At 37.5% G+C, this 20197-nt stretch overlaps 2 protein-coding genes across 3 annotated transcripts; both read left to right on the top strand.

Moving 5' to 3' along the window:
- Positions 1-37: 37 nt before the first annotated feature.
- LOC140007804 (translation initiation factor IF-2, chloroplastic-like) lies at positions 38-7308 on the top strand. Its single transcript, XM_072051165.1, has 13 exons — positions 38-317; positions 599-2228; positions 2471-2503; positions 2655-2768; positions 2944-3093; positions 3206-3304; positions 3398-3460; positions 3906-4061; positions 4216-4281; positions 4777-5013; positions 5507-5782; positions 6201-6389; positions 6637-7308. Exons 2-13 carry the CDS (start codon positions 705-707, stop codon positions 6796-6798), a joined length of 3069 nt encoding a protein of 1022 aa, XP_071907266.1. The 5' UTR covers positions 38-317; positions 599-704; the 3' UTR covers positions 6799-7308.
- A 6417-nt stretch (positions 7309-13725) lies between these two features.
- On the top strand, positions 13726-20058 carry LOC140007805 (kinesin-like protein KIN-14Q). Of its 2 annotated transcripts, none has more exons than XM_072051166.1 (18): positions 13726-14014; positions 14097-14174; positions 14350-14433; positions 14513-15096; positions 15206-15356; positions 15483-15550; positions 15640-15850; positions 16052-16128; positions 16238-16337; positions 16419-16517; positions 16602-16778; positions 16987-17266; positions 17745-17906; positions 17986-18201; positions 18281-18318; positions 18479-18642; positions 18741-18866; positions 19033-20058. In XM_072051166.1, exons 1-18 carry the CDS (start codon positions 13933-13935, stop codon positions 19855-19857), a joined length of 3522 nt encoding a protein of 1173 aa, XP_071907267.1. In that variant the 5' UTR covers positions 13726-13932; the 3' UTR covers positions 19858-20058. The 2 variants fall into 2 exon arrangements, with proteins under 2 accessions (XP_071907267.1, XP_071907268.1); XM_072051167.1 differs by having other exon boundaries at positions 14353-14433.
- The last annotated feature ends 139 nt before the right edge of the window (positions 20059-20197 follow it).

Genomic DNA, 20197 nt, shown 5'->3' on the forward strand with positions numbered 1-20197 from the left:
ATGAAAATAGAGTGGGAATAAACCTTAGCCAGAAGCCTATCACACAGTGAATAATATGACAGGCAGAGAGACAGCCACACAAGCCAGTGTCCCTAGCCTAGATTTCCCACTTCTGTCCACCCCTCTCGGTTCACACTTCTTGAGTTCTTTCCCCCTTCAGCCACACCCTTCTCTGAATTTCCTTTTCATCATTCTCATCTCTCTCCCACTCGCTCTCAAAAAAACACACATTATAGCTTAAAGTAGCAAAAATAAACTCAAGGCCAGTCCCAATTCAACTCTTCTGGACAGACAAAGTTACAATTTTGTGAACCAAGGTGAGAACTTTCCTCATCCCCTGAAAACAGTGCACCTTTTGGTATTTGGGTTCTTCGATATTTGTCTTCATGATAACAAGTTTGGTTTCAGTTCTTCACTTCTATTCACCAGCCCTTTCCCCACCTCCCAACTTCTTTCAAAACAATTACAGGAAATTACCCTTTTGAGGTGAAGAAATTGTTGGACTTTTTTTTTTTTTGGTTTTGTTGTTGTTGTTTTTTTTGGCCCTGCAATTTTGGGGTGAATTTTGTGAATTCAAACAGGTTATCTTTTTTTTCAGAAGATAACTGTTAAGGGGTTTGTGTGGATTGCTGCATTGGAGGGGTGTTATTATAGAGGTTGTAAAGTGAAGGTCCATGATAGGATTAAGATAAGGTTAAAGAACAATGGCTGCTGTTGCTTCCCTAGTGAACTTGGGAAGTGGTTGCACTTGCACTTGTTCTTCTGGGAAATTTGAAGGTTCATTTTCATTGATTAAGCGGGTTTCTTACTCTAGGAATTATAGGGCTTCTCCAAGAATTTGTGTTGGTAAGAGATGGAGATATGTGTCGGTCTGTAGATTCTCAGTGACCACCGACTATATTGCTGATCAGGGTACGTCAATATCCCTTGATTCCACATTTAGAGGAAGTAATAGTGATGATGCTGATCTTGTACTTAAGCCAGCTCCAAAGCCTCAGTTGAAATCTGATTCTAGAGCTGAAAACCTTTTAGGAATAGATTCTCTTGATTGGGATGGATCCAAACTTAGCTCTGATTCTGAAGATGAAAAGGTGAACAATGATGAAGAAGAGAGAAATAAAGTGATTGAGTCACTTGGTGAGGCATTGGAGAAGGCTGAGAAACTGGAAACAAGTAAGAAGGTTAGTGTTTCAGTTAGTAAATCACCAGCTAATGGTGGTGCTAACAAAAGTGATGGTAATTTAGTAAATTCGGGATCCAGTTCCAATAAGAAGTCTAAGACATTGAAGAGCGTGTGGCGAAAGGGGAACCCAGTTGGCAGTGTACAAAAAGTTGTGGAACCTGCAAAGCAACGGCCAAAAAATGATGTTGCAGGGAAGATTGAATCTCAAACTGTTTCTCCTCTAGGAACCCCTAAGCCATCACAAAATGTTCGACCAAGGTTACAAGCAAAGCCTTCTGTTGCTCCTCCCCCTGTGGCTAGAAAACCTGTCATTCTGAAGGATGTTGGAGCTGCTCCAAAGCCGTCATCTGCGAATGTAACTGACTCTTCCTCTCAGACCAAAGAAAGAAAGCCAATATTGATTGACAAGTTTGCTTCTAAGAAACCAGTGGTCGATCCTTTGATTGCGCAAGCTGTTTTAGCCCCACCTAAACCAGGAAAGGGTCGTGCACCTGGAAAATTGAAGGATGGAAAGTTGAAGGATGAAAAGTCCAAGGATGAATTTCGTAAAAGGGGTGGTCCATCTGGAGGCCTACGTAAGCGTATAGTTGATGCTGATGATATTTCTGATGAGGAGATTCCAGAGCTTGATGTTTCAATTCCTGGTGCTGCCACAGCAAGGAAAGGAAGAAAATGGACAAAGGCAAGTCGTAAAGCTGCACGACTCCAGGCAGCTAAAGATGCTGCGCCTGTTAGGGTTGAGATCTTGGAAGTTGGCGAAGAAGGTATGCTAACAGAGGAGTTGGCGCACAACTTGGTCATCAGTGAAGGTGAGATTTTTAGATCTTTATACTCAAAGGGAATCAAACCTGATGGTGTGCAAACTCTCAGCAAAGACATGGTGAAGATGATCTGTCAGGAGTATGATGTTGAAGTTATTGATGCTGACCCTGTGAAAGTGGAGGAAATGGCAAAAAAAAAAGAAATTTTTGATGAAGATGATGTCGACAAGTTGGAAGACAGGCCTCCTGTTCTGACCATCATGGGACACGTGGACCATGGGAAAGTAAGCAACAAAATTTTTTCTTGTAGTTGGTTTCAAGAAGCATTATGTGTGTTGCCAGTTAATGGATCTTTTTTGAAGTCATTATGATCTCATCCCATGAAATAATTTTACCTTTCTTTGTTTGTTGCCTATGAACATTTTGTGTGCTTCCAGTTAATTGATCTTTAGGAGAGTCATTCTAGATTTATCGTCCCATAACAATCTTTAGCTAATATATTACCGGTTTTCTTTTGGGTTGGCAGACCACACTTTTGGATTACATCAGGAAAAGCAAGGTATGAATTGATTATTTTTATTGATGTTCATGTTGAGGTACATTTTTTGTAATGCCATTATGATTTGATGACTTTAGAAGAAGTACCTTATTCTTTCTTGTGGTATGATACTTGAATAGTTGGGAACTGAACCTTAGACAACCTACTGTAGGTGGCAGCATCTGAAGCAGGTGGAATTACTCAAGGCATAGGGGCATACAAGGTACAAGTACCTTTTGATGGCAAGCCACAGACTTGTGTTTTCCTTGACACCCCTGGACATGAGGTAATTAATGATGTAGCACTGATTCTAACTTTTAACTGCTTATTCATGCAAGTTTTTTTTTTTTCTTTTTTAAAATTTTTATGTCAAATGCTCTTCTTGGAGATTTTGCAGACATATCTTAAAAGGCCTTTGTCAAGATGAATTATCTAACATAACTGTACGAATGGTTGGATAGGCATTTGGAGCAATGAGAGCTCGTGGAGCCAGAGTAACAGACATTGCTGTTATTGTAGTTGCTGCTGATGATGGAATTCGACCTCAAACAGAAGAGGCCATTGCTCATGCCAAAGCAGCTGGAGTGCCAATTGTTATTGCTATAAACAAAGTGCGCATGCATTTATTCTGAGATTTTCCGCTGTGTGTTGGCTTGTATATCATTTAGTCTCAATTGGTGTTTCCAACTTACAATAACGAAAATTTTCCGTCCACGTTTCCAGATTGATAAGGATGGAGCTAATCCAGATAGAGTCATGCAAGAACTTTCTTCAATTGGTTTGATGCCAGAAGACTGGGGTGGTCAGACCCCAATGGTTAAGGTGCCCAAGCTGCAACCTGAAATTTGTCCTGATATTTCTAAATAATCCTTTGGTAATTGAGTCAGTGCTCATTTATTTCTTCCTCTTTAACAGATCAGTGCTCTTAAAGGCGATAACATTGATGATTTGTTAGAAACTATCATGCTTGTCGCTGAGGTAGCCTCCTAGACTTATTTCTTTGCAGTTTGTTCACTTTGGTACTCTTTTCAGTATTATCATGTTTACCTAGAACTCTATCCACACTATTTTGTTTGGAAGTACATTAGACTGATTAAGGATCTCCATCTGATTAACTGGCAATATGGTCTTGTGAGTGTTGAAAGTACATTAGACTGATTAAGGGTCTCCTTCTTATTAACTACCTATATGCTCCTTATGAGTTTGTTTTGAGAGATTGTAGAGTTTAATATGTTTAAAGAAACCCTGATAATTAGTTGTTAGGATACTTAGCTGATGGCTTTGCTACTCAATTATCCTGAACTTGCCCTTGTACTCTGCACTCTTCTTGCCTGCCAGTCTGAAAATGTAGTTGCCTCTTCAGCATATGTGGTGCCATATAGTCATATACCCTGTTTCTGATTTTCTGCCATTTCTTCCACAGTTGCAAGAGCTGAAGGCTAATCCTCAGAGAAATGCAAAGGGCACAGTTATAGAGGCTGGCCTTGAAAAATCTAAAGGATCTGTTGCCACATTCATTGTGCAGAATGGCACGTTAAGAAGAGGAGATGTAGTAGTTTGTGGGGAAGCTTTTGGAAAGGTTGGTGGGCATTAGACGGAAAGTTTGTGCCATTGATTAAATAAGATTTACTTTTTCTTTTCTTGTTGTAATGTTTTGCTTTCCAGAGATTTAGACAGATACATCTAATTGTCTACCTCTATCTCAAAAAAGTTCCAATTCTGTGCTGTGGCAGGTAAGGGCTTTATTTGATGATGGTGGGAAGCGAGTTGATGAAGCTGGGCCTTCTATACCTGTTCAGGTATGCATATTCACCAATTTTGTTGGATGTCATCTGTTTGATAGTTATCATTAATTTCCATGCACTGTGTGAGATTCACAATCAATTCAAATGTAAGATGCACATTTCATTATTTCTTGAAATAGCTCTTAGACTACAGTGATGAGTGTGTAAGTTCTCACTGGTTTCAAGTGCCTCCTCTTAAATGTATGATTTTAAGTTCTAATATGTCGGGATGGCATGTATTTTGTACTTTTTAACCATAGGTAATATGTCTATGCTATAAAATTTTGCTTCCCTGCTTATATATGCATGCTTGATTTTAGTTAAAAAAGCTTTAGTTTTTCATTGAAACAGATTCTATATGAGGTTTCAAATTTGCTTTCAAAAAGCCAATTTAGTGCTTAAAAAGGCAAAAAATTGTAATCTGCCTTAACTTGTCATTCTGTTAATTCTGTCTGAATTTTTTGATGTCTTTCTTCAATGGTTGTTACACCATCCTGCATCTGTCATCAGGTCATTGGATTGAATACTGTTCCTTCTGCTGGTGATGAGTTTGAAGTTGTTGAGTCTCTTGACCTTGCTCGTGAAAAAGCTGAGTTATGGGCTGAATCATTGAGGAATGAACGTCTGTCGGCAAAAGCTGGAGATGGAAAAATTACGCTTTATTCCCTGGCTTCTGCTGTTTCAGCAGGAAAGCAGGCTGGATTGGACTTGCACCAGCTGAATCTAATTCTAAAGGTTGATCTTCAGGTATGCATATTCATTTCAAACTACCAAAGCAATGGTAGTTCTTGTACATCGATGTTATTCTGATACATTAAAAGATATTATATTCCGGAATTTTGTATTACGAAGTGATAGCAACAATGTCTCATCCTATTTTTTTGTCCAGCACTCTGCAAACTAGTATTAAAGTCTGTATCTTTCTGGTAGGCTGCATATTATAAATATGGTGATGTTTTATGTGAATTCTTTATGAATTTTTTTGATGCTTAAAAGTTCTTCCTGCTAGGGCTGTCCTATAGTCATTACAGTCTCTCTTAGAGCTTAGTGCTTATATCTGTTGGCCTAAATGTACTTGCGTGGTTATGTCCACAAATGTGCTTGCAAGCACATTAGTGTGCCAACTTTAGTGGAAAATCCTTCACTTCTCATTTAACCGCATTTCATCTGCTATATAGGTTTTGCTCATATACCGAGGATTAGTTTATTAACGTAGATGAACATTGTTAATTATGAATAGGGATCCATAGAAGCTGTTAGACGGGCCCTTCAGGTCCTTCCGCAAGATAATGTGACTTTGAAGTTCCTACTACAAGCAACTGGGGATGTGAGCACCAGTGATGTTGACCTTGCTGTCGCTAGTAATGCCATTATATTCGGGTTCAATGTGAAAGTCCCTGGTTCTGTCAAGAGCTATGCAGAGAACAGGGGTATTGAGATTCGGCTGTACAGAGTTATATATGAACTTATTGATGATGTGCGGAACGCTATGGAGGGACTACTGGAGCCTGTTGAGGTAAAACAAACTTGTTTAGTCTATACGAGGATATGATTTTACCTTTTCTCCCCAATTTTCGGTGAGCAAGTCAACATTCAATATGGTACACAATATGCCTTCTGTACTTTTTTTTTAAAGAATTAAGCAGTCATTTCGGTCTTGGTTGTATGCCTTGGGGGAACTCCCAAGTCTTATGAAATGGAGGCTGAGACCCAAAAAATCCCCAATATCATTTTTTCTTGTAAGTCGGGGCTATGTGTTAAGTATAATTACTCGCAAAGTAAGAATTGATTTGTCCTAGAGGAATTGCCCATTAAATTTGATTTTTTTAGTTTTTGTACTCTAAATCGGGAAATTAATGGATGGGTTCTATTGGCTTTTCTATGCTGATATTGGTATTCAGTAACCTTTAGGCAAAAGCTTCTGCTATTTGCAGGAACAAGAGCCAATTGGTACAGCTGAAGTACGAGCTGTGTTCAAGAGTGGGAGTGGGCATGCCGCTGGATGCATGGTAATGGAAGGAAAAGTTGTGAAAGACTGTGGGATTCAGGTTGTGAGAAAAGGAAAAGAAGTCTATGTTGGCAAACTTGATTCACTACGACGGGTTAAGGAACTTGTGAAAGAGGTATATTGTCTTTCCTCTAAAAATCATATTTTCTGGACGAGGAGGAATTCTGCATAAAATGGGAAAGTTAAAACATGAGATGGAAAAGATCTCTGGGATAAAAAGCTATGTGAAATAACAAATTGGGAATAGGAATGGGATTAAAAATAATAGATGTGCTGTTTCAATCACAGAATAGGACATAAAATTATAGCTATACCATTTCTTTGGCCAAGTTGTAACATACATCTTTCGCCTGCATGGACAGGTAAATGCGGGACTAGAGTGTGGAATAGGAGTAGACGACTTTGATGGCTGGGCGGAAGGGGATGTTGTTGAAGCCTTCAACTCCCTGCAAAAGAAAAGAACACTTGAGGAGGCATCAGCCTCAATGGCAGCTGCTCTTGAAGAAGTTGGAATAAAGCTGTAGAGAAGGCATCAATTGTTGGTTTTAGCTGACCTGCAATCTTGATTTTGTCAAGACATAGTTTCTCCCCTATTTCAGAGGTGAATTTACCACGGTTTCAACTGCACTCGGCCTGGGAGTTGGGTCTGTCTTCACTAACTGACAAGTATACTCAGATGCCTTGGACATGAGCTTGGGATTTGGCCATCATGGGTTGTTGTTGCATTGTTTGTAAATAGTGGTATATATTAGATTTGAGCTCCATTTTGTAGAGAGCAACCGAGCATGATATCCACCATTGTTTTGAACTGCTCAGATTCAATGAAGATACTATACTAAGTGTAACACACCAAGTCATGAAAAGAGTAAAGATCCAAAAGGAAAAAACGAATACGATGCAGCCTTTTTGCTGCCACAGCTTGTTCAACTGAGCAATAGACTCCCCTCTTCTGGGTGTAATTTCCTTCAGGTTGTACCACAGCTACTCTTACTGGAATGCTGAGATGAAAATACAATATGACCAGAATTCAAGTATTTATTTGTGTTCCTTGTGTCTCAGCTATCGACTACAGCATCTAGGCTCAGCTACTAACTTAACCATTCGACCTGACTGAGGAAAAGGAGGAATTTTCTGTACTTGCTCTTTTGTACGCCAGAATTTTAACCGACTCAGAATTGCTTTTGCCTCGGCCATGATATTGTTATGACACTATAATATGTTGTTTTCTTGTGGAAATCTCCATAGTAACGCAGATGTCCTAAGCTAAATGGATCCTTACTATCCTTTTTCAGTCGAAAACTTTCGATTTTTTGTGAGACAAAATATGGCACAAAGCCTTTGCTTGTGCTCCGTTTGGATTTAACATTTTTTTGAAAAATTGCTTTTGTGTTTCACATCTATAGTAATAAACTCTGAAAAAAATTTCAAAAACAATTCAAAAAATACAACACATTTCAAATACTTTAAAAAAATAAAAAAAATTTTCTCACTTTCTTTTTTTACTGTCCACCACCACTACCACCATCCTCACACTCATGACCCTCTCTCTCTCTCTCTTTCCTTCCTTCCTCCGTTCTCCCTTCCTTTTCTTCCCCCCAATCCCTTCTCCCCTCCACTAACCACGATCAAGAAGGTCACAGCTACAGTGGCACTACCTACAAATGGGAGAGGGGTTTGGGGGCAGGGGGAAAGGAGGGAGAGGAGAAAGGGAGAAAAAAGTGGGGAGGAGGGAGGGGGGGGGGTGGTGGTGGGTGCTGTAAAAATTTTTTAAAAAAAGTGATAAATTGTAAAATATCCCAAAATGGATTTTAAAAATCCCTTAAAAATACTTTTAAAAACATCTCCAGTAAAAATTTTTCATTTATATAACTACTGTAAAGTTTTCAAAAAATATTCTAAAAAATAACTCTAATTCAAACGGAGCCTTTGTTTGTGTTCCAAAATAGTGTTTACACGGTACACTCGATGGATCAGCGTACTAGGACTTGAGAATCTCTAGTTGCTGAACAAACTCCCATTTAGTTGGATGGATTAAACTCTTGGCTCATCTGAAGGATGCAAATAATCTTGGATATGTTCCTACTGTTAAGCCTGGATTGTCGGATACTATGAACATATTGGTATGTCTTTGTTGGGGGGTTTTTTTTTTTGGGTGGGAGGAGTAATTACCCTAGTTCTTAAGCACAAAAGCTTGAAAGCGAGTTCAAGGAAATTTTCATGTTATGAAGCTGAAGCTTCAGATCTTGACAATACCAAACACGGTTTAGATTCTGAGTTTAAGGAAATTTTCGTGTTATTAAGTTGAAGCTTGAGATCTTGACAATTCCAAATATGTTTCAGGTTTTATCATCAGAGATGACATGCACCATTATTCAGTAATACTCATTTTTCCTAGCTTAGTATTATCAACTGAATCAAATCAAAGAGTAAATTGAAATTGCAAAGTCTGGTGCAAGTTCTAAGACCACATACGCATCTTATTTCACTGCTTAAACATCAGGTGCTTCTACTACATAAAACAAAAGGTTCCCTCGAAAACTAGAAACCGAACACAAGTACACACTACTCTTTCGCACCGGCTAAAAACATGGTGGTGAAGAGGGTTGAACGGAAGTCAAATATCTTGGGCACTAAAATCTTCCACCGCCAAAAAACTGCAGTGAAAATTCAGCCCTCAGAAAAGAAAAGCAAAGAAGTTACAAGCTCGTACATATGAGGAAACCTCTTCCAACATGATTCATCTCTAGGAACCGTCATATCATCATGCTCAATCTCTCGGTCTATCGGAGGAGGAAGAAAGACCGGAGACGTGATCTTCTTCTTCATTAATAGTGTCCAAAATTTTAATCAATGGACGCTTGATCAGAGAGATGAGCTTTGGAGGAGCAACTTCCGTCACAAACCTTAGTTTCTGAAATTTGGCCATTTTTTCCTTTCAAGTGTAGGCCAAGAAGACCATAAATCTTAGCTGAAGTGAAGATTGAGATAAAGAGAGAAAGAAGTAAGAAGAATTTATGAGAAATGGGTTGCTGAGGAGAACACCAAAATTGATGATTAATTTATAGTGCTTGAAGTATTTGTAACGTGGTCCACACGTAGTCGCCTGAAAAGCTACTGTTGAACTGTACTGCCGCCTTCTACTTTTCGCATTAATTGCATGGGGGGTTTATCTTTGATAGTACTACAAGAAATTGACTAGACCATAAGGATCACGACACAGGAGTACTCTTGCATGGTGTTCAATATTGGAGGGGACCAATAATCATGATAAGATTTGCTTTTAAGTTCATTCTAATCTTTCATGGTCTTCATGAAGCATCATAAATACTTGAATCTTCTGTGGAATAAAAAAAGTTTAATCATTATCCTTCATCACTTCTTAGCCAAAAGAATAGTTGATTCGTGGTCTTGCCTGTTTAATACTACTGTTATCAGAAAAGATGCAGACAACCATTTGGGATAATGTATACACACCATTGTAGACTCTAATCCGTTTTAACTCTAAATTCAAGCTCAACCGTTCAAATATTAAGTTAGATTATCCTAGCCATTAGCTTTTGGATTAAAGTAAATTTCCTGCCACTTTCTTTTATTTTTTTCCATATATACTTTATATATATATATATATATATATGCCCATTTTTTCTCGATTCCAAGAATTTTATATGATTGTGAACAACTTATCAGCTGATCTTACCATCTTTAAGCAACTAGGGTTGTTGAGTTGTTCAAGCAAATTAAGGTCCTCTTGTTGTCCATTGTTGTACTGAAATTAATACGTAGAGAACTCAGCATTATTTGATGCTGAGGGGCAATGGTGACGAGAAATTTCTTTCAACGGGGCTGCTGGACCATCAAAGATGTGGCCAGAGTTCCCTTTTTCTCACAACCTCAAGAGTGATCAAAATGGGAGATGAGAGGGACAATGCAACTACTTACTTGTAACTTTCTATGTAAAGTGTGTTATGTCGTTTTGAAATTCTCTGAAGGCAACCCTGGCGCAATTGACGGTTAGGACAAACAATTTCCACACAATTTACAGTCACAATGAACCATGTTATCTGCAACAATTATTATTTTCTCGTTTGGCTAATGTACACATTCAATCGTTAAGGAAGTTGCGATCTTTTAGTCTGTCCTTGCGAGCAAGTTTTATTGTTGACTTGCCTCAACCCGTGTGCATGTTCAAATACACGAACATTACTGCTAAAGAAGTCTTGATCTAGTGGTTAAGGTTGAGATTTCAAAATTTAGAGATCATGCTTTCAAATCTTTCGACCCCTCTCTGTTTCTTAAATCTCACCCTTCCCTTGTTTGGAAAAAAAAATAGTGGATGAACATTACCTAATATCTTCATACCTGATGCATTATTTTTCAGTTCTGATGAATGTTTAGAAGGCACTTGTACAACCTCTATCTCCATTACTGAAAATTGAGTAACATGACTTTCAGTACATAGAATTGAATCTTCATTCAAGTTTAACGGGCATGTACAATCTTTCAGATGATAAAAATCTTTCGGTTGCATGCCAATGTGTTGCATCCTAAGCAGAATGAGACATAATTGCATCAAATTTGAGGACAGAATGACATCAGAATGGCTCTGAGCTTATCCTATGGAACAGTAAGCATTTTGCAGCTAAGCATTCGTGTGGTCAGCAATCACCAACAAATCCATACTCCTACTGCAACCGCCTTAGCCATTTGCATTGAAGACCAAAAGAGAAATCATTTTCAGTTGCTACTTTCCGCAGTAAAAGTACCCTTCTTTATGTAAAACTGAATTAATGCAAAAAGTTGTTACCTCTGTCAGAGGTTAAGCATGGTCTTCATCTTGAACTTCAAGTTGAAGAATTGATAGAACGAAATTGCTATGACACCTTTTTGCACTTTTGTCAAAAGCAAAGATACGGAATTGCAGAATTGCTGTTGATTGGTCTTCTCTTTGAAAACGTGCAAGAAAATTGGCGGTCTGATACTAGTAAGAAAGGCCAATTATAGCCGATTCCTTGTGCTTCTTCATAACCATTACGGTACTATTTAGAAAGCTCAAGTTAACTCAGTGATATTTTAAAAAAAAAAAATTTTTTTTTTGGGACAGGGGACGAGTATGATTTAAGAAACGCAAAGGGAGAAGAAGAATTTGAACTCATAACTTGTAATTCTTGGAATATCAACCGTATATGCCAAGTTAACTCAGTGATAATTAATGAGTAACGGATTAACTATGTAATGTGTTAATCAAGCTCTAAAGAATCAAACCAGATTTTCTTCAATAAGTAACTCTTGCCTGTGGTTACACAGATAATGGTAATAACATGTTCAACAAGCTCAAAATATCTCTTGCAAAATTGCTTCAAGACAAGACAACTAATTTGGAGTTGTCATAGGCTCTTGTCCGCCTTAACGCTGATGAAAACCCCACATGTGTTAATAAATGGTAGATGAAGATCAGACTCCTGGACCCAAAATTGTTATTCAGTTCAGCAGCCTGAAGCTCCCAGAAAGCGCACACAAACATATCACTGTCGTTGTGCGTCGATGGGATTTTGTGTATGGATGGTAGAAATGCATTCCAGACGTTATTAACTACGTAATGTGTCGACCGAGCTCTAAAGAATCAAACCTGCAGATTTTCTTCAGTAATTAACTCTTGCCTGTCATTACACAGATAATGGTAGCAAGATAATTCAACGTGCTTTAAAATATTTCTTGCAAAATTGCTTCAAGACAGGACAACTGACATGGAGTTATCATAGACTCTGGTCGGCATTAACGCTGCTAAAAACCGCACATTTGGTAGATGAAGATCAGATTCTTGGACCCAGAATTGTTGTTCAGTTCTGCAGCCTGAAGCTCCCGGAAAGCACACCCGAGCATACCACTGTCATTGTGCATTAATGAGATTGTATGCATGCTGGCAGTGGGTTCCAGACTTTATCAGTGGCGGATTTACACTAGGGGCACTGGCCCTTAAATTCTACAATATCTATAAAAATTTGATGTAATTTTAGCTATGCCCCTGGAGTTTTGTGTATTTATTGATTTATAGGCCCCCACTATTCTCCTTAAATTTCTATAATACTTATAAAAATTTGATGGTAATTTCAAGCGTGCCTTCTGGAGTTTTGTATATTTATTGGTTTATATACTTTTAAAGTTGTCTTTGATTTTACCTATTGTTACATCTACCGTAAAAAGGGTTTTTTCAATGATGAATATGATAAAGAATCGGTCACAAAATACAATGGAAGACACTTGGATAAATAATTATTTAATTACTTATATTGAGAAAAATATATTTCGTGAATTTCAAAATGAAAAGGTTGTAAATTGTTATCAAAATATAAAAACTCGTCATGAGCAATTGTAAATGGTTTAGTTTGCTTTTGAAATAAAATTATTATTACATTAATAATTTTGAGTTTGTCTTTTGATGTTTTTCATGAAATATATGCATCATTTGTACTTGTTGATGAATTTTTTTTTCTTTAAAAAACTAAAAAAAAAAGTAGGTAAAAAATTTTAAAATTACTTTTGTCCCCACTAAAAAATTTTTCTTACTCCGTCAGTGGACTTTATTAATGTGTGCATTTGCACATGTGGGGAATAAGAGACTTTAAACATGGCTCTTTTTGCCAGTTTCCATCTAGAAGAATTGGCAGGGAACAGCCTTTGTAAGAGGGTAGATTAGTGAATTAGATATCATATATTGCTTTTTTTTTTTTTTTTTTTTTTTGCAATTTTCTTGCTAGTTTATCTAACCATTTTTAGGCAAAATATAGCTCATTAATGATAAGCAAAGAAAAAGGTCTCAAGCAGCAAAGTAATACATCCAATATAGTCTCAAGTGACACTATAACAAACTACAGCCACTTTAAGCTATTAGCAAACAAAACAAGTGCCATAGCAACTACATAGCTTATCTAACACTTGATGCAACATTTGTATGACTGGAGATACATACCATGAATGTTGAAAAACTTTTGAAACCTCAGTTGATTATACTTTTATGTTTGGAAACATGATAAACTGAATATTGAGTTGAAATAGAGAAATTCTAAATCAAATGATGTTCAAGCATGTTAGACATTAGTTATTGCCTTGTACTTTTACTATCCCATATAACAAAGAAATTTTAATTATACGTGAAAAAAAGATAATAAATGTGCTGATACACAATAAAATGAGGATAGAATATAACCCATCTTTTGTTTTGCTTAATTGTAAACTTTCCCAATAACTCATTTCTGTGCTTAAAAAATGCCTACTCTCATAATTTATTTATAATAGGTCAGACACTTTTTTTGAAAAAAAAAAAATCATCTTTTTTTTTTGGAAATGTTTGGGACTAATATACACAGCCTTGAGATTATGAGGGACCATTCTAACAATTTTTCCTTCATGGCACTCCCGGCTTAGAAATTTCAAATTTAAAAAGATCAACGGTCGATTACATCGTAACGGAATCGAGTCGGAAACGAAATCAACGGCCTCTCAAAGGGAACTTTCTTTCTTTCTTTCGAACCTCCGTCTCTCATTTCTCTCTGTTGAAAAGCAATTGAATCCCTTTTTCTCTTTCTTCTTGCATTTGATTACCACTTACTCTTTTTCAATTCAAACTGTTCCTTTATTCCTCCTTATAACATCTCAAATCCATGGAAGACAATCAATGGCGAGACCCACTTCTTATAACTGACGTTTGTACTCAAGAAAAAGAACAACAATTCAACTCTGCAGGTGGGTTAGCAAAAAATTGATCTTGTTTTGCTGTACACTTTAAACTTGAAGTTTATTGAGTTTTTTTATTTGGTACTTGCAGACCCTTTAAATCAATTGTGCAGCTCAACAACTTCTGTCATGGCTGATCCTGATGATTGCAGTCCCAATTCAATTCAAGGTAATCTGTACTACTATTTTTGCTTTATGGACGCCAACTATTTGATAAAATGGTAACGTTACAAAGTAATCTGGCAATATGCATGGAATTACGACCAAGAATGTTATCAAAATTGTTCTTTTCCCCTCTCTTTGATCCTTTTAGGAAGTTGAACTAAGGATCTCATTTTTTGTAGTAGGCGTTTCTTGGAGAAAACGAAGCTTAGATGACATGTATGGAGAGAATTCTAGTAACTCTGCAGTTAAAAGGGCTCTTGATGGTATGGATTATTGAGATAATTGAGATTGTTTAGGCTTGTTGAGCTGTTGGATTGATTAAAGATTTTCATTGAACTCTAGGGCGGGCAATGTTGGGGTTTTCATTAACCTCGCCTGATTTGGTTATCTGCACTGGGTCACCCGATATTCCTGGACAAAATTTTGGAGATTCACCTCAGTTTTTTAAGGGTGCCTCAACTGTGGTTTCTCTGGAAAATGGAATCAATGGTGAAAATGGTTCCCCTGAGAACCCGGATGTTACAAAATCATCAATGTTGTGGCAATCATCCACTGATGGAAATGTGCCTCAAGAAGCTGAATTTGAGCTTCCTACTCCTCCGATGACTGAAAAGGAGTCACCAGAGACCTCAATGCCTTTGATGAGCATTAATGTTGGTTCAACGGATGTCATTGTCTCTCCTCAAGGGGTGAAGTTCTCAGAGGACCAGTATTTCAGTGGAGGTGATACTACAAACACTAGGATTGCAGTTGGGGATGGTGAAGATTTTAATCTTTACCAAAGTGCACGACTTGGAAACATTACATATAGTTTAAAAACTATGGGGCCAGGGTTCTACAGAGTGGATTTGCATTTTGCTGAGATTGTGTTCATTGATGGTCCATCAGGAATGAGGGTGTTCGATGTTTTCATTCAAGAGCAGAAGGTAAGAAATCTTATAATCTCAAGAAGAATAGTCTTGAGGTTCAAAACCAATTAAATATTGTCCTATGAATTGAACACCGACTCGCCGCTGATTGAGTTCTTTTGCTTAGGTTGTTTCCAGCTTAGACATTTATGCACGGGTTGGTGGAAACAGACCCCTTGTTCTATTGGATATTGAAGCTCGTGTTGAGGGTGAGGAAGGATTATCGATCAGATTGGAAGGAGTTGTTGGAAATCCAATACTTTGTGGGATTTCAATAAGTAAGGATTTTGCTGTTAGAACTTGATTTTTCCTTTGCACGTATTTTATATTTTTGAATATTTTTGTCATTCCATGCTAATAAGCTTTCTCAAGCGCTGACTATGTATTCCACACTTAATTATCAGGCTGTAGAGATGTCAATTCACTGGCTGCTATGGGCATACCCTACATTCCACAATGCAAATCTCTGAAAGTACTTGTCAAAACTTAATTGATTATTGGAATATATTGCTGAGGTGATTCATTTAATTTGTCTTGATTCTCATGATGATCATTGGCTAGGATACTGGTAATGACACTGCAGATAAAGAATTCCAAAGATTGTACCTCAAGTATGAATGCCAACAGAAAGAGCTAATGGAAACAAAGCAGGCACTTGTTCAGCTTCAAAAAGAGAATGAACTGAAGCAGAGAGAGTGTCAAGAAGCCTGGAGATCTTTGAAGGACCTTCAAAATGAGCTCATGCGCAAGTCAATGCATGTTGGATCATTGGGTACAGATATTTTATAATGGATTTGTCCTAATTCATGCATTTTATGTGTTATAAATGTGTTTTACGTTGTTCACATTAGCACCAATGGATCAATTATTTACTTTACTGGGATTTAAAAAACAAATTCTGTTGGAAGTAGAATTTTTATACCATTTGTTTGGAACTTTTACAAATCTGATGATGGTTATTATTCCCTTGCAGCTTTTGCCATTGAAGGACAAGTGAAAGAAAAGAGTAGATGGTTTTCATCATTGAGAGACCTGACAAGAAAGCTGAAGGTTGTAAAAAAAATTGTGCTTTTTTTTTATGTGCATATGTGTGTTTAATATGTCCTCTTTTGCTGCCATTATTATTTTCTTATTTGGTGTAGAACTTTTCTTTCTGCAGATTCTTAAAATGGACCAGATCAAACTTGCCGAAGAGGCTTTAACATATAAGGGATGCTTGGCAGAGTTGAATCACATAAATTCTGCAATTCAATCCAAAAGTAAATTCTTTTGTTCAGCAGATGGTTTTGGACTGACAACCTATATGCATAAGATCTTGATTTGTGTAATTCTGTTTACAGTGGAAGAACATGTACAGATTCATGAGGACCTTAAGGTCAGATTTATCAAAAGCTCGAAGGAAAAAAAAGAGTTATATAACAAAGTTCTGGAGTTGAAAGGTTGATCCTAGATATTATACGAGTTCAAGCATCATCATGTCTTGGGATAAAAAATCTAATGGTTTGCAATTTCTTGCTTTCCAGGAAATATTCGGGTCTTTTGTCGGTGTAGACCCCTGAATGGTGAAGAGGTTGCTTCAGGAGCTTCAATGGCAATAGATTTTGAAGCTGCCAAGGATGGAGAGCTGACTGTAAAATCAAATGGGCTTGCGAAGAAAATATTTAAGTTTGATGCTGTCTTTAGCCCCCAGGCAGGACAAGGTAGCCATTAGGATTAGTACATTTTGCAAGTTCTTTTGCAGGGATTATTCACGATTATGTTGATATTTTTGTTCTAAAAATATTGACAGTTTTATTTGGTTTCCTTGTGTAGAAGTCAATTTAAAGTCAACTTATCTTTTTTTTACTTGTCCATTTTACTTTTCCATGACTGATATATCCTCATATTTTATGTCGTTTCTTATAACAGTTGATGTCTTTGAGGATACAGCCCCATTTGCCACATCTGTTCTGGATGGATATAATGTGTGCATATTTGCTTATGGTCAAACTGGAACTGGAAAAACTTTTACCATGGAAGGTACAGAAGAGGCGCGTGGTGTAAATTATAGAACACTTGAGGCTTTATTTCACATAATTGATGAGCGACAAAGCACTTTCTGGTATGAGATATCTGTGAGTGTGTTGGAAGTTTACAACGAGCAGATTCGAGATTTACTAGCGTGTGATTCAGGACTCAGCACAAAGAGGTAATTTAAGATTCAGATTCCTATTCTGTCTCGGCTTTTTCAGTCTTGGAATATCACAAACGTTGCACATTATATGCATAGTACGGTATCCAGATTACATTTACTATTGGAACACGTTTTTACAACATTTCTTATTAATCCAGACAAAATAGGGGCAATTGCTTCTGCAAATTATGATAAGAATTCAGTTGTTTGTCTCCTGAAGACAAAGTAATTCACAATTTTGACTAACCAGTATATCTCTCTTACCATGAAATGTTCTGAATAAATATCAAGTAGCTTCTGAATGATAAGCAACAAGTGGTCATTCTCTTTTACAGCTAAACCAAGACAGTAGGCAGCATATAATGTCATTTAAGCACCTTTTGTTTCTCAGGATCTCTATTTTTAAGAAAATTCCTATTTGAAAATAAATATTATAGGCTGACAAAACAATCTTTAGAATCTCATAATGATATTTTTTGATGGTTGCTTTTAGACTGGAAGTAAAGCAAGTAGGTGAAGGAATGCATCCTGTTCCAGGATTGGTTGAAGCTCAGGTCAACAACATGAAAGAGGTCTGGGAAGTCCTTCGAACCGGTAGCAATGGAAGGGCCGTTGGATCAACCAGCGCAAATGAGCATAGTAGCCGGTCACATTGGTCAGTTCCTTAATAGTGTTGTATCATGTACCAAAGAGTAGCTTTGGGGGCTAAAACTTGGTATCTTGTTTGTTATCAGCATACATTGTGTGATGGTGAAAGGAGAGAACTTGTTGAACGGAGAATGCACAAGAAGTAAGCTATGGCTAATTGACCTAGCTGGAAGTGAAAGGATTGCCAAGACAGAAGTTCAAGGTGAAAGATTAAAGGAGACCCAAAACATCAACAAATCTCTGTCTGCGCTTGGGGATGTGATATCTGCTCTTGCAACTAAAAGTCCGCACATACCTTTCAGGTATTAACCGAGGAAAATGTTCAAAAAGATCGAGGCTAAGATACATACTTCTAAGTATCTTCTGTTGTTTCTGTTTCAGGAACTCCAAGCTTACTCACTTGCTTCAAGACTCTTTAGGTATTTCATTTGCATTATCCTAACTATGAAAAGAGTGCAATATAATTATGATAGTTTTACTTGTTATTACAATGTTTAAACAAATCATCCAGACTCTAATTTATTATAAGAATCAAAATGCTGTCAACTAACTTATGCGTATATTTCCTTCCATCTACAGGTGGAGATTCAAAGACGTTGATGTTTGTACAGATTAGTCCCAATGAGAATGATTTGAGTGAGACTCTCTGCTCACTAAATTTTGCGAGTAGGGTCAGAGGGATAGAGTTGGGACCTGCAAAGAAGCAAGTAGAAAACAATGAGCTCTTGAGATGCAAACAAATGGTGTTGACAGAAACTATCCTTCTAGATTATTTCTTCACACTTAGGATACGTTGTGTAAATATTTTACAAACTGAAAAAGAACTATCTCCTTTTATTAGGTTGAAAAGATAAAGCAAGAAATGAAGAGCAAAGACTTCCAAATTAAGAAGCTGGAGGATACCGTTCAGGGCCTAGATATCAAGATCAAAGAGAAAGATATGAAAAACAAGAACCTTCAAGACAAGGTACCGTTATTGGAATATGTTTTTCTAGTTTTTTGGCAGATGGAAAAAGCCTTCCTAGATATTTAGAGATCAAACTAGTGTTGCATTTCATGAAAAGGTTCGAAGGATATTCTAGATTCTTTTCTGCATGTCACTGAAAAATACACATTGTCTGTTCTTTTTGTAGATTAAAGAATTGGAGTCGCAGCTACTGGTAGAGAGAAAGCTAGCAAGGCAGCACGTGGATACTAAAATAGCAGAAGAGCAACAACACGCGAGACAACAGCAAGAAGAGCAAAATTCTGCACTTACAAGGCCACCACTTGCATCCAGAACACTTGACTCTTTTCGAATGCTTGGTGAGAATAAAGATCAACAGTCAAATATAACTCGTCAGAATAACGAGAACAACTGCAAAGTTCCTTCCTTCCCTACCTTTGATGGCCTGACCAAACACAATGAGATAGAGAAAGAAAATAACCCTGAGATGACTGAGCAATTCCCATTGCCAAAGCGGACAGGCAGAGCTTCTATTTGTCCAGGTGCACAAAGGATTCCACCTGCACAACTTCCACGACGCAACTCTCTAATTCCTTTGCCAAGTGTGCCATCAACAGCCAAGATGCCTTCTTCACTTTTAGCATTGAAACCCATACAGGCTGACAAGATAGAAGATGCTCATGGGGTTGAATATGATTCCCCGCTTGAACCGACTCCATGGGACAGTCCTAAAGAAAATAAAATTGGAACTAAGAAGCTGAGTAGTTTACTGAGAAAAAGCATCCAAAAGAAAATGCAGATGAAGTCGCCAAAGCAGCAGCAGCACATCAGAAGAGCTGGTGTGAATGTGGGAATGGAGAAGGTGAGAGTCTCTATTGGAAGCCGAGGGAGAATGGCTCATAGAGTGCTAAGTAATGCTAGAAGAGTAGCTAAGGACACGCAACAACTGCAAAGTAGGAGAGAGAAGGAGAGAGGGTGGAATGTTGGAACAGCAGCAAGAGCTATTTTATGAGGCACGATTTCTTCTTCCTTTCACCTTCTTGTATCTAGACTAACACGATATGTTATGACACACGTGATATGCTAAGATTATTCAATGAATAGGCTTTGATTGCGGAATTCAACTCAGGAAAAGGCAAAACTTGTTTATGTATCTTATGCACTTAAAAAAGAATGGTTTTTTTTCCTCTATAAACAAAATGTTGATTGACCAGTGTTGATGGAGCGACACCATTTTGTCGGGAGAATTACAGGAGGAGAAAGAACAAAGTTCTACTGCCTTGAAGAATTTGAACCTCAGATCTGTTTTTTATTCTTTTGGGGTTAGGGGCTGCTCAATTTGCCAAAGTTTA

The sequence above is a fragment of the Coffea arabica genome, chromosome 5c, assembly GCF_036785885.1.
Source record: "Coffea arabica cultivar ET-39 chromosome 5c, Coffea Arabica ET-39 HiFi, whole genome shotgun sequence".
NCBI classification, from domain to species: Eukaryota; Viridiplantae; Streptophyta; class Magnoliopsida; order Gentianales; family Rubiaceae; genus Coffea; species Coffea arabica.

What these genes read in the sequence shown, in the direction of transcription:
- LOC140007804 (XM_072051165.1), top strand. Translation starts at nt 705, where the DNA reads ATGGCTGCTGTTGCTTCCCTAGTGAACTTGGGAAGTGGTTGCACTTGC. An exon ending in ATTACATCAGGAAAAGCAAG is followed by an intron (nt 2,504 to 2,654) that starts GTATGAATTGAT and finishes AACCTACTGTAG; the next exon opens with GTGGCAGCATCTGAAGCAGG. An exon ending in TTAAGGAACTTGTGAAAGAG is followed by an intron (nt 6,390 to 6,636) that starts GTATATTGTCTT and finishes CTGCATGGACAG; the next exon opens with GTAAATGCGGGACTAGAGTG.
- LOC140007805 (XM_072051166.1), top strand. Translation starts at nt 13,933, where the DNA reads ATGGAAGACAATCAATGGCGAGACCCACTTCTTATAACTGACGTTTGT. An exon ending in CAGTCCCAATTCAATTCAAG is followed by an intron (nt 14,175 to 14,349) that starts GTAATCTGTACT and finishes CATTTTTTGTAG; the next exon opens with TAGGCGTTTCTTGGAGAAAA. An exon ending in TTCTGCAATTCAATCCAAAA is followed by an intron (nt 16,338 to 16,418) that starts GTAAATTCTTTT and finishes TTCTGTTTACAG; the next exon opens with TGGAAGAACATGTACAGATT.